The sequence below is a fragment of the Varanus komodoensis genome, unplaced genomic scaffold, assembly GCF_004798865.1.
Source record: "Varanus komodoensis strain SLA01 unplaced genomic scaffold, ASM479886v1 scaffold57, whole genome shotgun sequence".
Lineage (NCBI taxonomy): Eukaryota > Metazoa > Chordata > Lepidosauria > Squamata > Varanidae > Varanus > Varanus komodoensis.
In genome coordinates, this window is record NW_025336182.1 from 4,105,281 (window position 1) to 4,117,601 (window position 12,321).

At 48.9% G+C, this 12,321-nt stretch overlaps 1 protein-coding gene across 2 annotated transcripts in view; it reads right to left on the bottom strand.

The window, feature by feature from the left end:
- Window positions 1–12,321, bottom strand: part of CELF3 (CUGBP Elav-like family member 3) — a 47,246-nt gene that overhangs the window by 21,621 nt on the left and 13,304 nt on the right. For both annotated transcript variants that reach the window (XM_044449293.1, XM_044449292.1), the window contains exon 2: window positions 9,892–9,974. In XM_044449293.1, coding sequence (XP_044305228.1) covers window positions 9,892–9,974 — 83 coding nt within the window. The remainder of the gene's footprint in view (window positions 1–9,891; window positions 9,975–12,321) is intronic.

The window sequence follows — 12,321 nt, forward strand, 5'->3', positions numbered from 1 at the left end:
TCAGATCGACTCCGGACCTCAGTGAAAACGTAACTCGCCGAGCCCAGTGTCGCCTGATCGTGATGACGGGGGCAGGGGCATCCTTCGAGGGAGGCTCTAGATGCTCTGTCCACGGAGCCTGGCGGGCATTCGTGGGTCTCGGGCAGGGAGCAAGCAAGCGAGAGGGTCACCTTCCCCAGGGCCTTCCCTTGGCACGAGAAATTCCAGGGACCAGCCTAGCTGCTCCTCTATAGGGAGCCTCGGGCAAAGGGGGCTGCTGGCCTTGTGCCCAAGAGAACCTGCAAGGGAGATCTGGGGGTGCCAGCCAGGTGCTCTGTCCATCCGTCGTGTCTTGCACGACGATGAAGCTTTCCAGGGTCTCAGAAGGACGGCCCTTCCCAGCCTTACCTTCAACTGGAGCTGCTGGGGGTCGACTCCGGAAACCTCTGGGCCCCCCATGGCTTATATTGGAGCCCCTTCCCTGACCTGTGTTCCAAGGGCGGAATTGGAGCAAGAAAACACCCTGCTCCAGCCCCCTTCCCCTGCTGAACACAAGTAGGATTGGGACAGAGGAAAAGCAGATGCTACCTGACTTCCTTACAGAACCCGGGGCACCCTCTGCTTTCTCTTCGTGCCGATTCTCCTCCCTTTCGTACAATAGATGTTGCTGGAGAATGGCTTGATGGAGACCTTTTCCTTGGATCCCATGGGGTTCTCCACAGGTTCCACAGGGAACAGTATGTATATCGAATACGTATGCATATGTATTTAGGATCGGGAGGAAATCACCCCAGGACACTCAGTCAGTTTGCAGAGGTTGCCAGGAGATGACAAAGGGGAGGATGGAGGTTCCCAGGCAGCTCTGGTTGGAGCATCAGCCACCGTCCTGTCTTCCTGGGAAACTACTGAAGCCATCAACTTGGCAACTCTGAAAGGGGGCGCTGAAAAGTCTTGGGGCCAAATCTCTGCTCCAGTGCTATGGAAAACAGAGGCGAACGTCGACCCAGATGCAAAATTCTCCCAGGAAACGTGTATATTCCCCCAGCAAGGAAAGCAGACAGGTCTACAGATGCGTGCGCCCTGACCCTGCGGTGTCCCCATTCCCCGGGGAACCGCTCTGCCATTGTTAGCTCAGCCACCCCTTCTTCAGTACACCTGCCTCCTCTCCAGCCCCCCCCCCCCCCCGCTGCCATGAGCCAGGCCAGACGATGTTTACCTGACTATGGTACTTCTTGCGCTGCCGGTTTCCTAGCAACCAGGCAGCCAGGTGACGCGCTAGCAGGAGCAGAAGGGAATATATTTATGACAGATGTTTCCAGACAAGTCCCTGAACAAAAGGAAGAAGGCGAGGAGAGGGAACTAAAGAGGCCCAGAAATCAAAACCAGGCTTGTTCAGTAATAATAATAATAATAATAATAATAATAATAATAATAATAATAGCAGCAGCAATACTGTAACCTTCTGCAGAGAGTGTCCAACTTCCCATGCTAAATTCTTCAATGCAAAAAAGGACTCTTCTGAACATGTTTACATCACTGAGTTGATGTAATATGATTGTTTTTAAGCCAGGCTTTCTCCAAGCAGGCAGCCTCCTGATGTGTAGGGGATGATGGGCATTGTGACCCAACAGATCAGGAGGCTGCCCACGTGGGGGGCAGCTAGTGCAAGCATTTTGCACAATTTAGGCTGCACACTTTTAAACATACTCTGCTGAGTATTGCCATGAGCCCCCCCCCCCCGCCCCCGCAAGCTGCCTGAGAATTTCCTGAGGGTTTTTCAGACAGGATTTCGATGATCCTAGCCATTTTCTCATGAAGCAGAATGAACAACGGGAATTCACTGCGGCAAGATCCAACCCTGAATGACAGCTGGAGGAGTGGGAGAGGACTTTCTGTCCCACGGACAGATTTCTCATGGGCCGACTGCTGTAGGAAAGAGGAACCCGCACGAGACGGGGCTTTGGTCTGATCAAGCAGGGCCTCTTCCTATGCTGTTCATTATAAGGGCAACCAGCCTGGCTGATTTTTTCAGCTTGAAATCAGCAGTTCTCAAGAGAGGGAGAAAAAAGAGTTTCTGCCCTTCTGTCTCAGCCTTCCACAACCTGGTGCCCTCTAGATAAATATTATGGGCTGCAACTCCCAGCTCTCCTGACCTTTCACCACAGCACCTGGGGCAGAAGAAGCCTGGAGTCCAAAACATCGAGAAGGCCCCGGTTGGAGGAGGACGCCCTGGCACAACTATTTTATTTATTTATTTATTTTAAACATTTCTATGCCGCCCCCATTATTCCCGTGGAATCGAAGCACACCCGGGAAGTTGCCACCAAGCAGATGGGCTCAGAGTCCACCTTATAAAAAAGCATGTTGCTGAGACAGCGACTCTTCCAGTCTCAAGCCCCGCCGGAAGAAAAAGACAGAAGTCATTCCTAACATGGCGACAGCAGCAGGCGGAACACCTGCTTCTTTTAAGGGGCCTCTTCAGTATACACCCTAGTCAAACAACAGCCAGGAAACTGGGGAGAGAGGCGGTGGGAAGATGAGGCAAGACCAAATACAATCACGGTTTGTCAGACGGGTCAAGATGGCCAAAGGGAGAAGAATCCACAAACAGGCAGTGAGAAAAATATCTGATTCTCCTCCAACACGTGCAGAACCGAAGAATCCAAGAAGAACCTATTATGCTTATCCGAAGCCCATGATGTAAACAAGGTGTGCCTCAGAGCACGTGCAGAAAGCCTCTCTCTTACGCACTGACCCCGTGAATCGGGTGTACCGAAGAAGAATGTCTGAGTATGTGCAGAGTGGCCGATTTTGACAAGCTTTGCACAGGTTCGGAAACGGCGCGCCTCAGAGACGGGAGATGCACACCAATGCACAGTGCCAAGTCCTTATGGTGGACGGGGAGCAGAAACTCCGTGTAGGAACGCTGCCACTTGGTAAGGCAGGTGGGGCTGGATTTGCATCCAAGGGCAGGCCTTGGCCTTCCTCAAGGCCTGCCCATGTTTTTCCCCCTGCCCATTTAGGACCACCACCGCCACCATCTCTGCCCACTCCCCTTCCTCCACGACACAGGAGAGAAGCAATGTGCTTTGTCCCTCCATAGCCAGAGGAGAGGATATCTGGTCATGTGCAGAGGGGCTCTCTCTATCCAGCAAAGATCTGCCGCCTGTCCCTATGTTTGTGCAACAGAAAAAGAGCCCAGATGCTGGATCAGGCCAGTGGAAGGCATAAAATGAAAGATGCATAAAACACATAGAAACACATGATTTGGAAGTGTCACAACCTTCCAGTTTTCTGGCACACATTTATTTATTTGTTTATTTTTCAATTTATATCCTGCCTTTTTCCTACAAAGGGCTCAAGGCAGCTTACACCATTCTCCTCCTCCATCTTATCCCCACAACAACAACAACCCTGTGAGTTAGGTTGGGCTGAGAGTCTGTGACTGGCCCAAAGTCACCCAGTTGGCTCCATGGCCGAGCGGGGACTCGAACCCAGATCGCCTGAGTCCCAGTCCCAGGCTCTTAACCACGACGCCACACATGCTTCTTGAGCGTGAGAAGCATCTTGTACATATGCAACTCCATTCCAGATGAAAAGCTGATTACACAACAAAATTACCACCTATTAGGAAGACTTTATAAGTAGTTACTTCACCATGATACCGAAAACAAGGAAGATAAGAAATGGATGACAATTTGGATGCAGAATCTCAGAGAGGGAATATCACCCTGTCAATGGGATCTTTAGAAAGACATTAAATTCACAGCTAGTCAAGCACTAAGGGAAAATTGTTATAAGATGGGGGGTTTTGGTGGTATATTACCCCAGAAGATATACAAAAAATAGACAAGAATTATAATGGAAAATGTTGGAAATGTAATAAAGTAGATGAGACCTTCTACCATAAGTGGTGGGCTTGTGAAATAATTAAAAGATTTTGGAAACTGATGCATGCAGAAATACAAGAAACCTTTAAAACGAAGTTTACTATGAGTCCTAAGAATATGCTTTTGAACATAATGTGAGAGACTTTTTCAAAAACATGTGAGAGTTATTCAAAAAGATGATAAATGCAGCAAGAACTATAATTGCTTCTAAATGGAAAACATCAGAATGCCCAACAATTGAAGATTGGAAAAGTAAGTTGATGGAGTATGCAGTGATGGCAAAATCAACTAATTATGTAAACAGAAGAACCAATGGAAGAATTTAATGAAAAATGGAAATTCTATTATAATCCAGTACAATTAATATGACATAAAAGGAAGCTCGTTAAAATATTTTCGATGATTTACAATTGATTTCAAGCGAGTGGAAAATTTGTCAGTATAGAGAACTATAGTCATCCTCTTTTTGAGCTTCAACCAAGTATTGACTGACAGAAAGATAGAAAAATTTGGTCTCTTTGGAAATGTGCAGGTTATGAATGTATTGCTACACTGGTTTAAAAACCTTTTGCAATTTTATTTCACTTGTTTCTCCTTTCTACTCATCTTCTTTCTGTGTCTATTTTAAGAAAACATATTTTTAAAAAGAAATAGGTGCAGAGGCTGAGCTGAGTATTCCACCTGAAAAGCAAGATCTTGTCCTAACGCTGTGATACTTTCAGCCTAAAGTCTCTCAGGGTGCAGTCCAGCCCTGCACAGGGTAGTGGCGTACAAGATTCGCCAAATTAAAGTGCTCAACTTCGGTTGGGGGCCACCTGCAGCAGGAGCGAACCCTGGAATCTTTTGCTAGACAATCAGGACACCTCCCCACCTGCTTTTGAGACCTCTGGATGAATGAAGTCCGAATGTTTCAGGGGTGCTCTGCAGCACCAGGACTGGCTCCCGCACGGGCCCGGGACCATGGCAAGCCACATCCACACCTGGGCAGAGCTTCAGGTGAACAAACAGCCTGGATGTCTGAGCAGAGACTTGGGTGACATGACGCTTCCCATCCAGCAGGCCAACCTCCGAATTTCGTGACAGGAGAGACTGCGTGGATAGGGAAACGGAATAGGAATGTAGCCATGGGGAGCAAGCGGAGTTTACGGAAGCTGTTCCCTGAATTTTGTATTTCCTTTCTATTATGTTCTTCCCCTTTCGTCTTGTTTTGAAGGTTCCAGCCCTTTTTACTTAAGTGGATTCTACCTAGTGGCACCGTAAGATGCAATGCAGTCGCATAACTTAAAAGCTTTGAGGGAAACAGATTCAAGGGTGCAGTTCTGGGCATGTTAGGCAGAAAAAGGCTCAGCGAACAATGCTGGAAACTGTGGGATTATTTGCCGCTCACATATGCATAGGATTACACTGTACTTTATTAAGGGTGGAATCCGATGTGTTTTTGGACAAAAATGCTGGCAGTTGTACGTCTTTTTACTGTCCAAATACATGTAAAATTTCACCCTTAATTGTATGACATGTTAATGAGCAATGGGGTAGAATCTTTCCCTTCATGCTTTTTGTTATATCTCCGTAAGTAAAAAGGGCTAGTAACTTTAAAACGTTTCTTTAAAAATAATTCTGAGGCTGAACATTCTGGTGCCTGGATAATTTCTGTCCCTGCAGTCTTGTGACCCTTGTCTTGAGTTACAGTCCTGTTCGGGATCTGGTGGAAGGAGTGCTGTCTTTTTTTTTGCCTGGAGCTGTTCCTGTTTTCCTTCAGAACTTTCTATATTCGCAGAGCAGAACTGCTTTGTCCGCATGCAGCAAGGCAAGGAAAAATCTGCAAATGGCCGGGAACGTGTTTTCCCCATGGCCACCGGCACCGCCACGAGAAACCAAAGCCCTCGACGAAGGACCAGAGCACAGCAAAGGCAGGTGGTCAAGGGAGGGAAACGGGAGCCCGTGCCCCACAGACAAAAGGGGTGCTCCCAGCCACAGGGCCAGAGAAACATCTGCTCCCCACACCCACAAGAGAGGCGAAGGGAAGAAACCAAGTCCTTGAGCCCCATTCCTCTTTAACCCTCTGTATTCTTTAGTTGCATATGGGGTGGGTGGGGGGGGGGAGAGAAAATGACAAGGAGTGGCAGAAGAAAAGGGAGAAAGGGTCCCTTTTGAGTGGGACAATACGCAAGGAAGACCCCCAGGGAAGATAAGAGGGGTTGGGGGGGGGGAGTCTTTTCTGTTGCATTTAGCTGGCCTTTTAGACAAACAGGACCTGTGTAAGAGGTGTTGAGATGGCTGCCATTTATGATTGTGTTAAGAACGGGCTGTGCAGCCCAGGAGACAGGCTGTTTTGATGGGGAACAGTTATTCTGGAAGGGGGCCCCCTGTCCCTTAGCAGTGAGAGATGCTTTGGAAGGGGGTTCCCATGCTTGGTACCTTCCTGGTGTCCTTATCTCGCAGTCTCCAGATGTATGGTGGATGACTCAACCAGGGTGAAAACATAGCACTCTGCACTTGCCCTGAAGCACCTTTGTCTATCACAGAATTCCCACACCTGAACAGCAAACAGATGAGCTTCTGGGGCTCATCTCTGGAGAGCCTCAGCCCAGATTCGGCACTTCGAAGTCAACGCAACCATTTGGCTTTCTTTTGCTTTTGACACAAGAGAACTTGAGAACGTACAGCTGCCTGTGAGCAATTCGAATTGGCACATCCCAGCTTCCCATCCTTTCCTTCAGCAGGTTACCAGCCTCCGTTCCAGAGGCGTGAACTGGGAATGGCAGACCCCTTCCTCATAATTTATTTTTCCCCCCTATGGGAAATGGAGAAGCATTTGCCAGCATATAGAAAACTACAGCATTAGAGGGAAAGAATTAGTGTTGCGAGAAAAAAGATGAATTCCAATCACTTAGGTATTGCTTCATGCCGGGCGTTGCAGAAGAGTACATTTTTGGGAGTTTTAATCTTTGTAAACACAGGCTGCTTCCCAGTGTTGCTGCTTCGGCTGACTGGGACCTGCGCTATCCATGGGGCCTTTTTTCTACCTGAAATGCACAGAATAGCACCCTAAATGGCTTTTTCTGGGTGCTGAGTGAGTCCCTTTGACTGTTCGGTGTATCATGTTTTCAGAAAAATCACTGCTAATGTTTCATTGGGTGTGTTTGATACCGCTTTACTGATTGGTTCAGATTGTCCTTGAAATGGATTGGGTTTAACGTGTGGGCTTGTTTAAATACTAGTGAACTTAATCATGTTTTTATTACCAGCTTAGTTCGAGTCCTTGGATGGGCAGAAAGGTAGAATAAACAGCTTTTCATGTTCACAAGGAAGAATTGCTATTATTTCTAGGTTGCCTAAAGCCAGCAGGAGCGGTACAAAAATTAAACGTAAAACCATGCTTTGCCTACGAATTTTTGCAGCCTATGCATTAAAGACCCTCCAGCACTCAGTCACATCTGAGCTCACTACAGATCCTGCCCAGACTGGCAGCTATTCTGCCTCCTCGGATTCAGAGGTTTCACTGAGCATTGCCAAAGTTTATCTTATTTGGTAATCCCATTTATATGGCGCTCTTTCTCCAAGGAGCTCAGGGCAGCCCTGGGAGTGGCTGCGGTGAAATAGCCTCGAAACAGTGATATTAGTCCAGGAGTTATTGATTCAGCCCCAAAACAACCACGCTTTCAGGGCCGGGTAGGGGACATAGGTCCAAGACCCACACTGCCCTCTCAGCAGCATCTTTTGCTAGCTGTGAAGCCACGAGGGGTAGCGACTTGATGATTTCAAGAGGCAAATAGAAAGGCGAGGCTGCGAGGCTTCTGGGTCCGGCACCCAAAGTAGGCAGGGATGCGGCTGTGTGGGCCCAGGGCTTCTAAGGCTGCGGGTTGCTTTGCACTCTGCCTGCACATCTTCCTTTCAGTCTGCCTCTGGCCAAATAGTTTGCGCAGCTCTATAGAGTGCCCCAAAACTCTGAACTTGTTGCAATATTTAAGATGTACAGTTTGTCTAGACCCTTTGCAGACGTACTGTTCTGACGTCGGTTGCAAACATAAGAGCGGCTCCCGCCAAAGCTGTGGGGAGACCATCTAACTGTGAGTCCTCAAGGATGTGGGCCCTGTTTCTCAGCGCAACTGCACCTGGCCCAGGAAGGCGAGACCTTGGCCAGCACCTGCTAGAAGAGCTGGGCTCCTGCTGCTATTTTCGTAGCTGTCTGGGTGCTTTGCTCTTGTATTGGCTTAGGGTTCGCCATTGCTGGATTGTTTTATTTGGCTGTGTATTTATTAAGGCTTGATGTTTTGACTGGCCTATGTAACCATCCTTTTGTGATTGTTAAGGTGGATTCCTGTGCAGGGATGGACCAAAAAGGAGGGAGGCTACTGTGGATGGCTGGGAAATGCTAGGAGCGTTTATTTTAAGTGTGGTTTTATAGAAGCAGCAAAGGAAAAACCTGATTAAGTTACTTCTTTCTTTCTTTCTTTCTTTCTTTCTTTCTTTCTTTCTGATCAAAAACAACAACAGGATACTACTAGCTTTTCTTTACGATTCATAATCATTCAGGATTATTTTGACTGATCTTTGCAATGCAAACTGTTTTGGGGTAGCTTTCAGGGATTTATGAGTGGAAAAGTGTAGCACTTTATACGCACTCTAAAACTGCATATATGACAATCTGGTCGCTTCACGGCACGGAGAACGCCCCCTCTTTTTAATGCTCTTTGACTCCCGGCCTGCATCCTAGCGTGCTGCACCCTGACTTCTGGAATCTGCTTCCTCAGAGGAACTCTGGAGGTATAGGTCCAAATCCCACTTACACCACATGTTATCTGTCCAATCTCGATTACAGGAGTCGAGTTCCGCATAGGAACTGGTCGCTTAAAGAGTAATCCTCTATGTGTTTGTATTACAAAAAGATCCTATGGTTCCCAGTTTGTCCCGGTAAGCCAGGCCCGATTTCGGTCTAAATGTATTCAGGATTGTGTCCTTAACTGATTCATCCGCAAGCAGTGATGTAGCAGATACAGCAGGGGCGCTGATGCAGTGTACCACCTGCCTCGCCCTTCCTCCTTCCTCTGAGCTGGCTGCAGTCCTCACGGGAGCTGGCAGGAAATTACGGGCTTCAGACAAGACAATAACCCATGCTCAAGGGCTAAGTGTGGGTTCCAGAAACAGGGGTTGTGGTGTTGTTGGAAGCCAGCTGTGCTAACAGCCCAGGGTGAACAAGACATAGTTCATCACCCTACAACAGACCACCGGATCGCTTTCTGGGCTGCTTCTGGTTTGTTTGTTTATTTATTAATTAAAGGCTTTTCTATCCCGTCCTGCTTCAAGTCTCAGGACGATCGTACAGCGAAAGCACAGCGTCAGGTTAGCGAGCCGTGGCTTGCGGGTTCAGCTTGGTTCAGAGGACGTGGCCAGCCGGGTTCTGTTGCCTCAATGCCATGCGTTGCTCGCCGTGTATTGTACTGCAGGCGCTCTGGCAGTGGCTTGGTGCTGAATGGGCCGCTGAGGCCGTCTAGGAAAGGCCTGCTTCTGCTGGAGGTGAGACGCGATGGAATTGCCTCCCCCCCGGCTTTTGGACCCTCTTTGGGATGGGGCAGTAGGGCCTGCCGTGCCGAGTGTAGGCACTGCAAAGGTTACCATACGTCTCTGTTTACGGGATTCTATACAGCCAAGCAAGCAGAACTCCCTAACCCTAACCCTAAACACAATCCTATTGTAGGCCCCATAAAAAGAAGCCAGAACGTACTAAATGTACAGAAGTGCCAACTCGAGGAGTCCAGAGGAGAAACCTCATTTCCGGGAACGACTCACCCCGGAAAGGAGAGCGAGGACGGCGGGGGGGGGGGCATGTGGGCTTGGCCCACCTGCTCTTCTCCTGGCTCCCCCAGAGCATGGCAGCCATCTGGCTCTTGCCACATAGGTTCCCAAGCCCGGGAAAGAGCAGAGTATTAAAAGCTTTCACAGCAGGTGAGAAGAGAAAGGTGGGGAGGCGACGAGGCTCCCAGGAAGGCTGCCAGAGAGGAGGATGCACCGTGGGACTTACCCCTGGCAGTGTTTTCTGCTCGTGGAGGGCGCTTTGGGCCTTGAGGGCTGACTCGCGGGCGCAGTAGGTCAGGAAGGCGCATCCTGGAGAAAGAAGGAGAGGCGGCAGTTTAGTCAGGGGCGGGTGATCCCACCTGGGCACTCGGCGTGGTGCAGCCCCACAGGCAGACCTTCCTTGCATCTCGAGGGCCACGCGGCCAGAGGGTCTGGTCCAAGCACAGGTTTGATCCCGGACTCAGCAGGAAGCAGTACCGTGTATCCGCCGAGCTAATGGATGCTGAGGGGAGCGGCCCCTCCTCCCCAGAACCATGATATTGGGGGGCAAAGGAAGCCACCTGAGACGGAGGAAAGTCAGAGGTCTGCTCTGCTCTTAGTCACAGAGGCAATACGTAGGAAGGCAGTACACCTCTTACTAGAGCCAGGCACGGTGGTGAGAATGTCGTAGGAATTCAACTGAAAATCCCCTTATTTTTACCATTTCTATCATGCCTTCCCCCCCTCTTGCCAGGAGCCCAGGCAGCTCACACGGTCTTTCTCCCAATTTTTATTCTCACAACAACCCTGTGAGGTAAGTTAGGCTGAGAGTCACTAATTGGCCCAAATCAACCAGCGAGCTTCATGGCTGAGCGGGGACTTGAACCCGGAACTCCCCAGTCCAAAATGGGAACCGCTACACCACACAGACTCCTTGAATCTCTTTGGCTGGGGATGCTTGGGCTGTAAAAGGGCAGTTGCAGGGAGACCCGAAACTGGTTTAATTTTGCCATGAAGACAACTTCCCAGCTTGGAGATAACAACACAGACACACACACAGCAACATCTCAATTTCCTGCCACTATCTGCTCCTCCTCCCTCATGTCATTAATTTATATTATTTTGTTTTATTATAGTAACAGAGGATAAATATTAACAAAAACATTTTACACAAATTTTACAAGTCAAAACACACAGCACTGAACAGCGCATACGGATGAATGTGACCATGGTGTTTGCTATTTTTCAATAGTTTAAGAATAAACTTCCCTTCTTCAATAAATCTATCCAGCAAGTGTTTTTCTTCAGCTCCCATGAAGTATGTAAGTTTTGACAGCAAAAACCAAAAAGGTTCCTGCCAGTTACATAATAAAGCTAGTCCTACAAGAAAGATGGCTACCACAAGAGCTTTCGCAACGAGGCTTCAATAGATTCTGTGACTAATTTTTATTTGTAAGATTATTCATAAGCGGCTCTCAAAAGGACTTCTAAGGCAGCTTGCGATACTAAAAACATGCAGTACAAAAGCTAAAACAAAATCAAAGGGAACCTTACAAGAAATGCAGAAAAGAAATCCATCTAGTGGGCAACATCTTAAAACAGGTCAAAGATTTAAAAAGGGTCTCGAAGCCAAGATTTAATAAATCGGATCTGTTTCACAGAAGCAGAGAAGAGCACACTTGAAAAACACCTGATGTCACTGGAAGCAGAGTTCCCAGTTTGCTCTCCCAATCTCACCGTGCTTGCAGATGCCTGTTTTATCTCTTTATTCTGCAGCCGTTTGTCCTCTGCGATTTTGTAAAGCAAAGACGGCATGCCTTGATTTGGCTACATTACATTATTTACAGTATGAATAATGACAGCAAGAAGAATCGCACCGGCAGAGTGGTGGGCGACGGGGGTACCGATGCGTCCCACTGTGCCTCGCCCCCCTTTCTTGGTGCCCACCAGGGTGCCCTGGCATTACCACTTTTGATTTCATCCAACACGATTTTAAACGTCTCCCTAGCAGCCGGGGTGGCTTTACGGCAAAACGGGGACCTCTTGGCACTTCCTTGTTCCCCCCGAATGTGCTTGGCCCTTGCGTGGAGCCGCTCTGCACCGTTCCTCAAACAGGCAAATGTGCCCACAGGCTCGACGAGCTTGCCTGGCCTTGAACCCTGGACCCGGGAGGTTAAAAATCAATGTCGCTGCTTGCGGGGTGTGAAACGGCAGGCCGAGCGCCGTCTGGGTCAAGGGCAGTGCTTAATGGCACAGGTTTACGGCCTGCACGCTGGAGACGCGAGAAGGGCTGCTGACAGGTCGGCCAGTGCCGTCTTTGCCGATGACAGTCCTTTGTTTGATGAGACGTCTGCTCCAAGGGGTTTAAACAGCAGGGTCCTAAAATGACCCGTCGGCATTTGGCGCAAGAACGGGGAGCTTCCGCCCCACGGAGTTTCCTCCGCCAGCTGGTGGAGGCTTGCGCTCCACTTCCCAAGACTTCACATCCTGGAGGCTAGCAGGTCTGTGGCATGGTTGGCTGCGGGATGCTGGGAGAGGAGGCCCAGCACGTCTGCAGAGCACCAGGGTGGGAGAGCAACCAAATCAGAAGCTTTGTATGATGCAGCATTTCCCTTTATGGAGAGAGATTCTGCAAACAGGCTGTGACCTATAAAACGTGGGACCAACCATCTCTCTC